This window comes from Ixodes scapularis, unplaced genomic scaffold (genome assembly GCF_016920785.2).
Source record: "Ixodes scapularis isolate PalLabHiFi unplaced genomic scaffold, ASM1692078v2 ptg000247l_1___fragment_3__unscaffolded, whole genome shotgun sequence".
Taxonomy (NCBI): Eukaryota; Metazoa; Arthropoda; class Arachnida; order Ixodida; family Ixodidae; genus Ixodes; species Ixodes scapularis.
This window is the reverse complement of record NW_024609948.1, coordinates 1,481,812-1,495,731: the sequence shown is the minus strand read 5'-3', so window position 1 is coordinate 1,495,731 and position 13,920 is coordinate 1,481,812. Positions and strand designations below refer to the sequence as shown.

General features: G+C 53.9%; 2 protein-coding genes across 2 annotated transcripts; one reads left to right on the top strand and one right to left on the bottom strand.

The window, feature by feature from the left end:
* Nucleotides 1–4,725: 4,725 nt before the first annotated feature.
* Nucleotides 4,726–6,129, bottom strand: LOC115330382. Its single transcript, XM_029992209.4, has one exon. The coding sequence runs from the start codon at nucleotides 6,119–6,121 to the stop codon at nucleotides 4,742–4,744; it is 1,380 nt and encodes a 459-aa protein (XP_029848069.4). The 5' UTR covers nucleotides 6,122–6,129; the 3' UTR covers nucleotides 4,726–4,741.
* Nucleotides 6,130–6,191: 62 nt separating this feature from the next.
* On the top strand, nucleotides 6,192–9,706 carry LOC120847346 (baculoviral IAP repeat-containing protein 3-like). Its single transcript, XM_040219059.2, has 4 exons — nucleotides 6,192–6,238; nucleotides 6,991–7,508; nucleotides 7,726–8,311; nucleotides 9,640–9,706. The coding sequence occupies exons 1-4, from the start codon at nucleotides 6,192–6,194 to the stop codon at nucleotides 9,704–9,706; spliced, it is 1,218 nt and encodes a 405-aa protein (XP_040074993.2).
* Nucleotides 9,707–13,920: the final 4,214 nt, after the last annotated feature.

Below are 13,920 nucleotides of genomic sequence, written 5' to 3'. Positions count from 1 at the left end.
AGGGTCCGGCTGTAACCAAGGTGTCCGGACGTCGGGTCGTCGTGGCAGGCTTGAAAGATCTCCTCCCGAAGGTCGGTCGGGATTACCAGCAGCCATGGCGAGTTGTTGTTCCCGAAGTTCTCTTTGTAGAGTACACCTTGTCTAATGGCGAAGGTCGGCAGCGCTCGTGAAAAAACACGTGGCACCGTACTCCCGCGCCCTTCCAGGTGCTCTATTAGTGCGCGCAGCTCAGGATCGTCTCGTTGACGCCGGGCCATGTCGTCGATGTTCACTGCGCCCAGAAAACACTCGTCGTCATCGTCGTCGCTGCTGCCGGAAGGTGTTGCGACAGGAGCTCTGGACAGGCAGTCGGCGTCGCTGTGCTTGCGGCCTGACTTGTAGACGACGGTCATGTTGAACTCTTGTAGTCGGAGACTCCACCGCGCGAGGCGTCCTGACGGGTCCTTGAGGTTCGCAAGCCAGCAGAACGAGTGGTGGTCCGTGACTACCCGGAACGGGCTCCCGTATAAGTACGGACGAAACTTCGTGATTGCCCAGACGACCGCAAGGCATTCTTTTTCAGTCGTGGAGTAATTTCTCTCCGCCTTGGTTAATGTCCGACTTGCGTAAGCGATGACTCGCTCGGTGCCTTCTTGTACTTGAACCAAAACCGCGCCAAGCCCTGCGTTACTTGCGTCCGTGTGAATCTCGGTTTCCGCATCCTGGTCGAAATGTCCAAGAACAGGAGGAGTCTGCAGTCGTCGCTTCAGCTCGTCAAATGCCTGCTGCTGTTCATCGGCTCATTCGAACTTATCGGCGTCCTTCGTGAGGTGTGTGAGCGGTGCGGAAATTCTTGCGAAATCTCGAACGAAGCGCCGATAGTAGGCACATAGCCCAAGAAACCTTCGGACGGCCTTCTTGTCTCTTGGCGCTGGAAATGCTGCGACGGCACGAGTCTTCTCGGGGTCTGGGCGGACACCTTCGTTACTAACCACGTGGCCGAGGAACTTCAGTTCGTCATAAGCGAACCGACACTTTGACGGCTTCAGGGTGAGTCCGGCGGTCCGTATGGCTTGGAGAACTGCTCGGAGTCGTCGCAAGTGCTCGTCGAAGTCGCTGGAAAACACGACGACGTCGTCGAGGTAGACGAGACAGCTCTGCCACTTCAGTCCTGCCAGTACGGTGTCCATGACACGTTGGAAAGTTGCTGGCGCCGTGCACAGTCCGAAGGGCATCACTTTGAACTCGTACAGTCCATCCGGCGTGACGAAGGCTGTCTTTTCTCGGTCCCTTTCGTCGACTTCGATCTGCCAGTAGCCGCTCTTCAGGTCCATCGATGAGAAATATCGAGAGTGGCGCAGCCGGTCTAGAGTGTCGTCGATGCGGGGGAGTGGGTAGACGTCTTTCTTCGTCACCGTGTTCAGCTGCCGGTAGTCTACACAGAACCTAAGCGTCCCGTCTTTCTTCTTAACCAGTACGACTGGAGAGGCCCAAGGACTGCTTGAAGGTTGAATTATGTCGTCGTTCAGCATTTCTTGAACTTGCTCCTGGATCGCCTGCCTTTCCTTAACGGAGACTCTGTATGGCGATCGATGCACAGGGCGCGCGTCGTCCTCGGTAACGATGCGGTGCTTCGCAACGGTGGTTTGGCGCACCTTCGACGACGTGGCAAAGGAGTCGCGGTATTCGGCGAGAAGGTTAATCAACTGTCGTCGTTTCGGGCCCGGGAGTTTAGGGTCAATGTCGAGCTGCGCTGGCGACGCACTGTCTTGCTGAGGTGGCGAGAATTCGTCAGTAATGGCGGCGACAGCGGCGGAGTTTTGGAGTTCCTCGACCTGGCCCACGGCTGCACCTTTTGTGAGGTGTTGCGCTTCGTTTCGGAAGTTCGTGATGAGGACCACAGTGCGGCCATCCTGAAGTTCAGCAACTCCTCTTGCGACGCCTATTCCTCTTCCCAGAAGCAACTGGAGGCTTCCTTCGAGCAGAACTTCGCCGCAGAAATCTTCGGTGATCCCGACGGGTACGAAAACACTCGACCGCGGCGGTAAGTTAACGTGGCTGGCGAGGACTCGGACCGCAGATGACGTCGCTTTGGGTTCCTCCGGTGGTGAAACAGGCTTTCGCAGCGTCAACCGGTTTGCTCCGAGGTCGATGACGGCGCCATACTCGCAGAGGAAGTCCATTCCGAGGATAACGTCCCTCGAACAGTCTTGCAGAACGACGAACTTTACAGGGCACGTCTCACCGTGGATCTCGACGCGAGCGGTGCATCGCCCGATTGGTGTGATGAGGTGCCCACCGGCGGTTCGTATTTGAGGTCCATCCCACGGCGTCGTGACTTTTCGAAGGCGGCGGGAGAGCCTCCCACTCAAAACTGAGTAGTCTGCTCCGGTGTCCACGAGTGCCGATGCGTCGTGGCCGTCGATGATGACGTTTAGGTTGTTGGACACCGTTTCAGGAGCGTCGTTTCGGTCTCCGGTAGCGTTCGAGTGGGGGCCCTCCGACGTTCGTGGAGGATCTTGGCGTCGGTCGTCTTCGGCAACTCCACCTCCAGGGGTTGCCGCGCCTAGTTTCCCCGGCGTGGAGCAAGGGGCGACAGGCTTTCACGTCGGGGTCGGTGCATCAGCGAAGCTGGACGTCGTGGTGAAGGCGATCGGAACTCTCGGCGGGACGCAGGCTCGGGGGACTGGGGTCGTCGCAAGTACTCGTCGATCTCCCGAGGGCGTTCACCATACCTGGGACGCGGGTCACTTGGGTGGAATCCGCGCAGCCCGAGTCGTCGGTATGGGCATCGGCGGTACACATGTTCAGCTTCCCCGCAGTGGTAACACAGCGGGCGTCCGTCGGCCGTCCTCCAGACGTCTGTCTTCCTCGGCGCAGGTCGGTCTGGGTGAACGTGCGCTTGATCTTCCTGTCTTCGGGGGTAATGCGGCGTTGGGGCGTCTCTTCGGGGTGGCGACGTGGCTTGGCGGGGGGCTTGCGGCGGTCGTCGGGCCATTGCGGCGTAGCTCAACATCGGTTCCTCCGGTGCCACCGTGGTGACGGGAACCTCTGGTTGGAGCGCCCGATGCACTTCTTCGCGCACAGCCTCGGCAATGGAGAGTGTCGCTGGACGACTTGCGGCTGGCAGCAACTGGCGGAGTTCCTCCCGGACGACCTCCCGGATAATTTCGCGGATGTCCGTACCAGGAGCGTTCTCGCCGCCAAGCAGCGCGGTTGCAGCGACACTTGGACTTGGATGTCGCTGGTAGTGGGAAGCGCGCGCTTGGAGGGCGCGCTCGATGTTAGTCGCCTCGGTGACGAAGGCTTCGACGGTGCCCGGCGGGTTGCGCACGACGCCTCCAAAGATGTCGTCTCTCACCCCGCGCATGAGGACCCGCCGCTTCTTGTCGTCTGTGGCTCGTGGGTCGGCACGGGCGCTCAGGCGGAGGACATCTTCTACGAAGGTTGTGACGCTTTCGTCGGGGCCCTGCGTTCGAATTCGGAGATCTTCTGCCTTCTCCCGTCGGTGTAGGGTGGCGAACGTCCGCTGCAACTCGGCCACACAGATGTCCCACGACGTAAGCGAAGCCTCGTGATTCTCGAACCAATGCCTCGCAGTACCCTCCAGCGAAAAGTAGAGGTTCTGGAGGCACTGCTCCGCAGTCCATCCGTTGTGGCGCGCCACACGCTCGTAGTGCTTGATCCAGTCTTCGACATCCTCGTGGATCTCGCCGTGGAAAGGTGTCGGCATACGGGGAGCGGCGGGCAGGTAGACGATGGCAGGAGCGGCGGGCGTCGGCGACTGGTTGGCCATCGTCGGCTTTGTTGGCTGCTTGGTCCTGGGCGGCAGAAGTTCGTGTTCCGGGGGTAGACCTCGGATGCGGCGACTTGACCGGGTCTCGATCTGGTCTTCGTCGGGTCCTCGGGAGGCTGGGTCCGGACTTGTACTGCGGGACCTCGGAGGGGTACGCGGCAGGGGCATGCGTTACCCCGCACCTCCACCAGAATGTCACGGGTGGTGATTCGTGACCAATAAACAAGAAATAAACAGAAATAAATAAACGTTTAATGTGGCGAACTTGTGCCAACAATAAAGAAGGAAACAGAAGAAAGCAGAGCGTCGCGGGCGTCGAAGTCGGCGTGTCAGCAGAATCGAGCGCTGGGGCGAGACTGACTCGACAAGGTCGCGGGCGGCCTCTTATCTAGAGTGCGTCGCTATCTCGAAGATTCGGCGAAAGCGGTTCGAGCGTCGCGTGATCGGGGCGAGAATGAACACGCACTTTCTAGAAAACAAAAGCAGGATAAATGATAGAAGTTACGGGCGGTACATGAATAAACGGGAGCTTTCTGGAGGACCGCGACCGAGCGTTGCTTTCTCAGCCTTGCGCGCGGCAATATCACGTCGTGCACCTTGAGATCGCGCAGCACGTTGATGAAGTTTATGCAGTCCACCACCACTCGGTTGGCGTCCTTGTCCCTGTATGAAAAGACGAGTAGATAGAGGGACGACGAGCTGTCTTTCTGACAACACTCTGCTCCCTCTACGACCGATGGGACGTTGTTTTGAATAAAGAAATTTGCGATAGCGATCCAGATTTTATAGGGTATCGATATCGAAAGGTCCAGTTCGCAATGGAGATAGTCTCGCAGGGTCCTCATTTTTTGTTGCGAAAAGATATCGACGAACGTGACCTGTTTCAACATTTTACTCCCTCGATCGTTCAAATCAGTCACCGAACCTTTTTGTTAATGTATATGGGGGCGTTGGCGGTTTTTTATTTCAAATGCATATGGGCACGTTGCTGTCGTCGTCCTTGCTGCGAGGCGTGGACGTGGATGGATTGGAGAGTAGCGGCGCCATCATCGTGGAGACGTCTTCCATGGTTTTACGGAGCTTGTCTCGCATCGAGTTGGACAACAGGTCGTCGCTGTCGCATATCAGTCTTTTGAGAAACTTTGTTTCGACCGGAACGATGACTTCCACGTCGTCGGCCACGGACCACCTACAACGGGCTAGGAAGAGGCGCATGGCCGTCGCCGAAACAAACTGCCCCCTAAACAGGTTGTAGCAATTAGACACGGAGGCAAAAGCCTTGAGTAGTTCCTTCTCGAGAAATTTCTTGTTGATGACGCTAATCTCGGTCTCGTCCTCGATAAAGAGCTTGATGAACATGTTCAAAAAGTCGGCTAGTACGCGTTGGTCCACCTCGCACGTGGATATGGCCGCCATGGCGCACTTCGCTCCGTTGGCGTCGCGCGTAGTGTGCATGGCAGTAGACATGGACGTGCACCACGAGATGATGGACGACGACACGCTAGGCGAGATGTGGTGTTCCAGATAGTTGGGCGACTGGACCCAGAGTAGAAAGTCGTTAAAGAAGCGCGAGTCGTACAGGTAGGTGTTTTCGCCGCGGTAGTTCCTAGAGAAACGCGTGTGATAAAACAGGTTGGTGGCCATCCGAAATAGCGCCGTGTTTGAGTAGGTGGAAATTTCTTCCTGGCGCGGAGTGGGTATGCATTTGGTCATCTTGAGGCACTGTAAGGTGGCCCCAAACATGTCCGAGTCCATCATCTCAAAGTTTAGGCACTGTAGAAACAGACCGAGGTTACGGGGCGAGACGCAACAGGCCTGGCTGTAAAATTTGTTGAGCTCCTGCGTGCCCTGGTCCGACTGTTTGTGCACTTCGACGAAGCGAGAGTCCACGCGCCCGTTGCTCATGCACTGTTCTATGATGGAGGCGATGTTAAGGACCGACACCTCGGTGGCCGGCGCCTTCTCCTTCTGCAGGGCTAGCACGTAGTGGTTGGTCCGCGGCACGGGGATCGTGTCGGAACTCTTCATGATGAGCTCGTTGTGGTCACGCAGCGTCGTAGAGATGGCCGGATCGATGATGTTAACGTCGTCCGTGACCCGCTCGGCCGGCATGACGGTCCGGAGCGTCATGTAGTCGGTGTCGCAGCGGTACACTCCGTTCTCGACGTTACTCGTGTACAACCTGTTGCTCTCTTCGACCAGGAGGTTGATGACGTCCTGTGGCTTGTTGTTTTGCGAAAACTTTACGCGAATGGCCCCGACAATGTTTTCGTTGACGGTGTGTGGCTGCGTGATCCTGTGCACGAGGCTGAGACCGTTGGCCACGTCGAGCCAGTTGTGGCCCATGGCGCTCTCAAACTGAAAGATGGGGTTGCACTTTACGCGCACCGCCGCGTAGTTGCACAGGGATACTAGCATGACCGCCGTAATCTTGGCTGCCGTCCTTGCGCCCACCGCCATACCGCGAGTCGCCTCGCGCGCATGGGAAAAGATCTCTTCGATATAGAGGAGTAGCAGGCGCAGAATGGCAGTAGCGTACGCGTCCACGTACGGCTTCAGATCCCTGATGACGCGCTGAGTGGTCGACGAGGAAGAGGTTTTCCTAAGTATGTTGAGACTGTTTCGTACGTATTCGATTCCCATTACGCAGTGAAATACTGTATTGTCATTCAGGAGCGTTTGGATGGCCATCTGATTCATGTCGACCGTCATCAGTATGTTACTACCGAGTTCGAAAACGCGAAAGAGCATATCTGCAACCGGTTCCACATCTCCGTTGGTCAGGAGCGTCGTGCGCGCCTTGGTAATGTGCTGCATGAGTTTCTTGGACGAGTAGCCGAGTAAGGTCGACGTGTCGTTCGGGAGCGTGGGCACGTATTTATCGCCATCTCTCCTGTAAGACACGTTACGGATCCCATAAGCAAGGAAGTCGTGCGTCGCTTCAAGACGTTCGCCGAATGGCGACTTCGCACCAGAGCCACGCCTCGAGACTTTGCCTATGCCGGCCTAGAATATTGCGCTGACCGGAAACACATCTACTGTCGGCACTGCAAATTTCAAGTCGCCGAACAGGACTGGGAGACGCTCACGTTTCACCCGATGGACCTTCACCGCCGAATGCCGTGCAAGTTTCTCGAGCAGTACAGGGACCCGCGGCTGAACGTAGCAAGGGTCGTGTCCGTCTTGCCGAGCTACTCTCACCCGGTCTACAAGAGATACGTCGACGAGAAGATTCGAGCCAAGACCTTTCACGATGTTCGAGGCCCTGCGTTCGCCAAGGCCGGCTTTTTCTGCTCGCACGACGACGAGCAGGGCTACCTCTCCCGCGAACAGATAGTGACCCGCATATTCGTTTGTTTCTACTGCGGGGTGCAAGTATTTTCGATCCTCGACTGCGAAGAAGACGATCCGTGGCTGCTACACGCCCGCAGGTCCCCCAATTGCGTGTTTCTACGAGTGAACAAGACCTATTACTACGTGCACGATGCAGTCGAAAAGTTTTACAGGAGCGAGATGTACTGGGCGTCTCACTTTCCCGAGATCGACGATCTCGTCAAGGACCCAAAGTTCCGCAACAGGACTATGAGTACTCTGTACACGGCCAACCTGACGCATCCCTTGAACGTATCGGCGATGGTGAGTGCCATTCGGAGCAGCAAGGCGACTCCGTTGGGCAGTCACACTCTGTTTGAGCCAGTGAACGCCCTTCCTTCGTTCGATCACAAGGCTATCGGTAGGTGGGGTAACTTTGTGATAGATAGCGCGATCAGTGATACGCACTATTCCGCTATAAAGTCACGAGACGAATCAACTAAGAGGTGCATCGTATGCATGAAGGCTCCGGCTAACATTGCCTACTTGCCGTGCGGACACTGCGTGTCGTGTTTCGACTGCACCATATTATTCAAACATTGCAAGGCCTGTAGACTCAAAATCGACTTTATTTCTAGAGTCTACTTTGCTTAAGAACATGTTCGACCACGACCCGACTGTGGCCAAGGTGATGTCCGACTTTAAAACTTTTGCGACGTGGCCTTTGCGCAACAGTACCCCCACACCCAAGGACTTTGCCATGGCAGGACTCGCCTACGATCCGGAGAAGCGGATTCTCAGCTGCTCGATGTGCCAGCAAAAGACTCAACTCTCTACTATCGTGGCCTCGGACGAAACACTTCCCCAAGGACTGCACGAATCCGACTGTGACGCACCGCTACGCACGCTGAGTCCAGACGTCTCGGCGGTGGTGACCGAACGAGCGCTTGCCTTTAGGCCCGAGTTTCAGACTTACGCTGCGAGGTTCGCCTCCTTCGACGCTCGGCCGAAAGAAGAAGACGTCTTTGACGTGGATTACATGGCATCTGCGGGATTTTATTACCTGACCGATCGGACCGTGGAATGCTTTTGTTGCGGACTTCGGTTGCTTTCGTGGGAAGCCGACTACGACGACCCAGTCGAGGAACACGCCAAGTACAACCCTCGCTGCCCCTATCTTCGATTGTGCGCGAGCGTAACCTACATCAAGGAGGTGTCCGACGTGTATAGAAATAGCGATTTATTTTGGTTGCTAGAATATACCAAGGACATTGAGTTTGTCTCAAACAAATACAGCCTAGACTTTATAACAGCATTGGCCACTTCCAAGTTTGATCTTTCCTGTCCGAACAAGCTAAAGTCCTTTCTCGAAAACAGCGATTCTTTTTCGGCGCTGAGCGTAGGACGTCCGTATCCCACGCGCATCGACAAGACGAGCATCTCCATGAAGCGGTCCGATCCGTCCACGACGATTTGCGTCGTCTGCATGAACTGTCCGGTGTGTATAGTTACTTTGCCCTGTGCCCACGCCGCCTTATGTTTAAATTGTCTATTTCCAATGATTTACAATTCGAGAGAGCAATTTGTGTGTTGCCTTTGTAAATCTGCAGTGAGTGGAATGTATCGAATTCATTAAATAAACTATTTGTACTGGCACTAGTGTAGTGTGCATGCAAAAGAACGATTCGTGACTCAAAAATATAAGCACACGAATTATTTATTTTCAAGCATAACTCAGTCGTCTTCTTCGCCCATTGAGTCTTCTCCTTCGTCGTAGTTGAAGGTGTTTAGGACGATCGGACCCAGCATTCTGTCGTCGTCCGATTCGAGATATTCGTCGGCGTCACTGTCGTAGTCGTCACTGTAGCCGTCGTCACCGTCACCGTCGTCACTGTCGAGGTCTTGGTACTCGATGTCACCCACAACACCGTCCACACCTTCGATAACGTCTAGGTCGGTTGGCGCAATGTTTCTTAGTGACGGAGACACTGTGCTAGAAATACACAAAGTGTATTCACCAAGGTAGACGTCCTTGTTGGGGACGTCTCTAGCGGTGAGTAGTCAGTCTTCGATGCACGTTGAGAAATTGGTGAAGCGTTTCTCGGCGTATAAATCCGAGTCCGGTCATGCAGAGGCTCCGTATGCCAACGTCGATTATCCTCTTTTCTGCGAGATACATCAAGGCTTCGTCGTCTAGGTGATAGCACGATCCCATCTGCAAGTGAGTCAAATTAGGTAGACCGTCCGCTAAGCACTTTACAGAGTCGTTGGTCAAGCCGGGTGCGTGACGTAGGAGCAAAGTCTTGATGTTCGGGTAGAAACGAACCAAATCACTGACGTGGCGGTCTCGCAGCATTGGATAGTGCACCAACTCCAAGAATGTGATGTGCGTAGGAAAGCTTCTTAATATTGAAATTTCGGTATACGCACAGTGAATTTGCCCTTCCACGTTGTCCCAAGCGTAGCCCTCTTCTTCGTGGTATATACTAAGCACCACTGTTTTCCAATCCACCACGCTTGACACTCTGGACTGAGCGAACACTTGTACGCAGGTGTCGGCCAGCGGGAGAGATGGGGACCTGTCTAGTCGAGCCATTGTCGCTTTGGGTTATAGGGTAGTAGTCGTGTCGTGTCGTGATGTCGGGGGAGAGGGTAGGGTTAGCTTTGCTGTAAGCGTAGTACGTGCGAGTACATATATATATATATATACCCTCACTCGCTATCTGAAAACGGAGATAACGTTTCGCTACAAAAAACAAAATCGTACATTTCCTGACTCAACTGATTCGAAGCGCAAAGTGCATCACGTTATCTTTAGAGGCGAAGAGTTCCGTCGTTATCACCAAGATAGCGTATATAGATTCGTTGTTCTGCAATATCACTCGAAGGACAGCTCGACTGGCGTTTCTTATTCCAGTCAGACACAAACTCTTGAGTCGACGCAAAGGAGCCAGATGAATCAATCCCTCGTTCCTGATACGGCCACCGTTGTTGCTGATTTGAAGATGTTCGAGAGATTGAGCGTAGGTCGCCAAGTATTGTAGAGCAGAGTTTGACAATAGGGGGGCGTTCCTCAGGAGTATGGTCTTGAGGTGCGTATACGTACAAACAATGTACAACAATTGTGCGTCCTCCAAGGTCGGATAGTCGACAAGGTCCAAAACGGTCAGAGCGTTCGCGGACACATGAGAAAGTTTACAAATTTCGGAGAACAGGACGACCCTCTCTCGTTCAAACTCTTCCTCATTTGAGTCTTCCGAATAAACGTTGGCCACTACTCTGCTCCAGTCGAAGGTTCGCGATTGATCAAACTTGGTGGCCTCGCGAAACGCTTTGGACACGCTGGATGCTACTCCGGTCATGTTCTACGTTTGTCGACGCGCTTCGGCAGGCGCGCGTATATATACGTACGTTTTGTGTATGTAGAAAAATAAAGCCTCTCGAATGATTGTTTGTTTATTTCAAAAAAGACACGTACTAGACGTTGCGCAAAGCTCGAATAATGTGATCGCTTTCGGTGTAGTATCTCTTGTACTTGTAGCGCCTGATCTCGTCACTGACGTCGTCGTCACCGTCGTCACCGTCTTCAGCGTCGTCGTCGCTATCCACGTTGCGCTCAGCGTAGTCGTCGTCCGAATTTCCGTGAAACTTGGGCTCATTATTAGTATTATTATTTGTCTCGTACACCGTCCGTCTGATACGCAGAGTCGATTTGTAGCGGCCTCCGCCGGTCGAATGGAAGAAGCTATCCGTGGACGGACCCAGCGGTCTCTTTTCCCAGTCGTCCACGATCCTGTAGTTGGGGCGATTGGAAACGCGATACTTGAATTCCTTTCGCACGTTGTCGCGCGCGTTTGGACGAAACTTTGCACCAGACTCTCGGTGCACGATGTTGTCGGAATAATACGTGTCGTGCGTGGGCAAGTTTGTAAAGTCGCCGTTTATTGTCCTATACAACTCGCCTAGCTCGACCATCTCGTAGGCCACGACTATGGTTTCCAGAAAGGACGGCGGTGGGTCGCGAATCACGTCGATCCACTGCCCCACCTTGATCGAGCGGCTGGTGACCACGTCGTGAAACTTGCTAGATATCTTGTCAATGTTTACGTTCACCAAGACTCCCGAAACGTAGGGCGAATGATTATCTCCGGTGGTCCTACCGACTTTGGTTTCCAACAGGGCTGCGCCGTCGCTTCTCGCTTTAAACACGGGATAGAACGAGTTAGATCGAATAGCCTTGGCCGTTTCGGCGTACTCCCTTCCGCACATGACGTCGCCCTTCTTGTTACGCACGGGCACTATCGAGTACATGTCATTCAACACGTGAACTGGAAATTGACTGACGAAAATTGGGGCGCTGCGCTTGTGCATCTTAAAGACCTGAAAGTCTCTGATCACGTCGTTGGCACGCTTTATGAGACGGTTCTTGTCCGACCGCAACCCCTCGTGAGCGCTCGTGAGAGACCTGAGCAGGCTCGGCGGGAGTTGGTCGAAAGAATAATCCACGCGCACTTGATACATTTTTTTATTACACGGGATACATGTACTTGGAGTCGCTGCTGGCGTTTCTGGACATTGTTCGCCTACCGACACTGACGCTGCGACCGAGTCGGCCTCGGTTGATGGAAATGCTACGGCTCCTCCTGTTGCCGACGCTGCGACTCCTCTTCCTTCCTCTTCTTCGACCCGAGGAGAGAACGCTCCTACTCCCACTCCTCCGCCGCGCGACGCTTCCGCTCCTGCTCCTCCGCCGCGCGACGCTTCCGCTCCTGCTCCTAGTCCTCCGCCGCGCGACGCTCTTGCTACGACTCCTCCTCGTTCTTTGATTCGATGGTCGAATCTTGTCGAGGATCGCGTGAGTTATCAGCGCGTGTCTGGCTCGATTGATCGGACATGACGCCGGCAGTCGGTGTTTGCGAGCAAAGGCCTGAATTAGTTTCCCCAATAAAAGTTTCAGGTAGGTTGGACTCTGTCCTCGTTTAACCCGCATGGAGCCGAGAATGCGCCTTTGATCTTCCTTGGTGAAATGTTCGAGGCGATACGGCTTTCTCGTATCGAGTCTACGACCGTTCCTGTTGCATCTCGAACACTTTGTTCTGGCGGTTCGTTTCGAGAAACCGCACTTGGAAAATTTGACCATTTTTATTTACTCGTTAAAAGCCATGCCTCTCAACAGAGCCTCGACATTTTCTGGAACGCGCGTCGGAAGACGCTCTTCGTTCTTGAGTTTGTTCACGTAAGACGAGACCTTGACGGCGATGGCGTTTTCGCGAAACGTTGTCGAAAGCGGGTGCTTGGTGACAGAGTTGTGGGTGGCGACTCCCTTTTCAAAGTGTTCGCGGACGTCGCGGTGTATCTCTCTAAACTTGTAGCGTTTGGCCAGAACGTTTGTCGGGTACTGCGATATGTCGTACTGACGCTGCTTACAGTATTGTACGAACGCCTTTCTCAGAAGAAGTTTATTTAGCTGAGTCTTCAATTTCGGATTAGGAGTAAAGGACTTTTCAATTTCCAATCGCACGTCTGTCGGTAGACTACTAATGTCCGGGACTTTTGTCAGGGAATAAAATCCCTCACCCGTCTTCTTTGTCCGGCGGGCGCCGGTCCGTCGACGCTTATTCTTCATTCTCTCGAAACGAACGAACGTGGATATGTTTTCAAACAGAGCGTCTCATAGGGCTCTCGTAGGTTTTTTTTGCTCGTCGTCCATGATCATTCGGATGGCCGTTTGAATCCGCAAGTATCGCAACACGTCGCCCGTGTACAGGTGTTGATATGGTTTATGAACGACGGCAGTGCGTTCCCAAATGTCTTCATCAATCACAAAGTCCTCGATCAATTTCCTCAATATTTTTTTCTGCGAGTCCGATTCCATCATTTTTATAATTGTAGTATCGAGGGCCCTCCCTCGTAATCCATCACCGCATCACACAACGCTCGAGCGTTCAAGTCGCGATCTCTGGACAGTTCCTCGGCCAGGCTCGGTTCTCGTCCATACTTTTCTTTAAATTCGACTCGCCACTGCCGCTTGCAGATTTGCTTCTCCACGATGTCGACCCGTTCGTAGCACTCGACGTCGATTTTGTTGTCTTTCAACACGACGTTCATGACCCTGTAGTCGTCTCGGCGCAGCACAAAATTTATAAACTCGATCACGTTGCGAAAGGCCACGTTCACCCTGGTCATGCGCTTAACTGCCACGAGCGCCTTGTAGAGGAATTCGCGTTGGCGCACCGCGCCGAGTTCCTCAAAGGCGCGTTCGAGTTTGTAGGCAAAACCCTGATCTACCGTGTAATGGTTTAAGGTCTCGATCGTCATAGGGCCCAAGATTTCTCTAAACTGTCGCCTGATGGCTTCCACCTTGTCCGCGTTACTTTCGGCCAGTTCAAAATTGTATTGCGGAACGTGAAACGGCGTCACGCCGGAATACCTGGGGGTTTCTATAGCGCTCGATGCCGGTGACTCCATCATTCCGTATTCTTCGTTTGTAAACAACATTGCGCGGTCAGAGGCGTTGATTGTTTATTATAATCTGAGGAATGACATAACCTTTGTCCAAGAGTCGCTTTATCGTCGGGTGTAAATTACGTTCGTGTTCCGGATCGAGAATGGTTCTCTGTCCTCTACGCGTCATGTTGCGTTCGCCAATCTCTATTACGCCGCCGACGCGAACTCTATTGGGATCGTCCACAAATTCCTCGTACTCGACGACCGGTAGTTGTCCCGCCTGCTGCTGTTCTTCTCCTCGATGTACGAGTATGGGATAGGACATGTCGCCTGCCTGGGCCCTACCGACCGCCAACGTGTTGGATTTACCGGCACCGCGGCCTCCC

Coding starts and splice junctions, on each gene's coding strand:
- LOC120847346 (XM_040219059.2), top strand. CDS start 6,192: ATGACCGCCGTAATCTTGGCTGCCGTCCTTGCGCCCACCGCCATACC. Junction 6,239..6,990: donor CTTGCGCCCACCGCCATACC/GCGAGTCGCCTC, acceptor GGTCTACAAGAG/ATACGTCGACGAGAAGATTC. Junction 8,312..9,639: donor ATCAAGGAGGTGTCCGACGT/GTATAGAAATAG, acceptor ACTTGTACGCAG/GTGTCGGCCAGCGGGAGAGA.
- LOC115330382 (XM_029992209.4), bottom strand. CDS start 6,121: ATGGGCCACAACTGGCTCGACGTGGCCAACGGTCTCAGCCTCGTGCAC.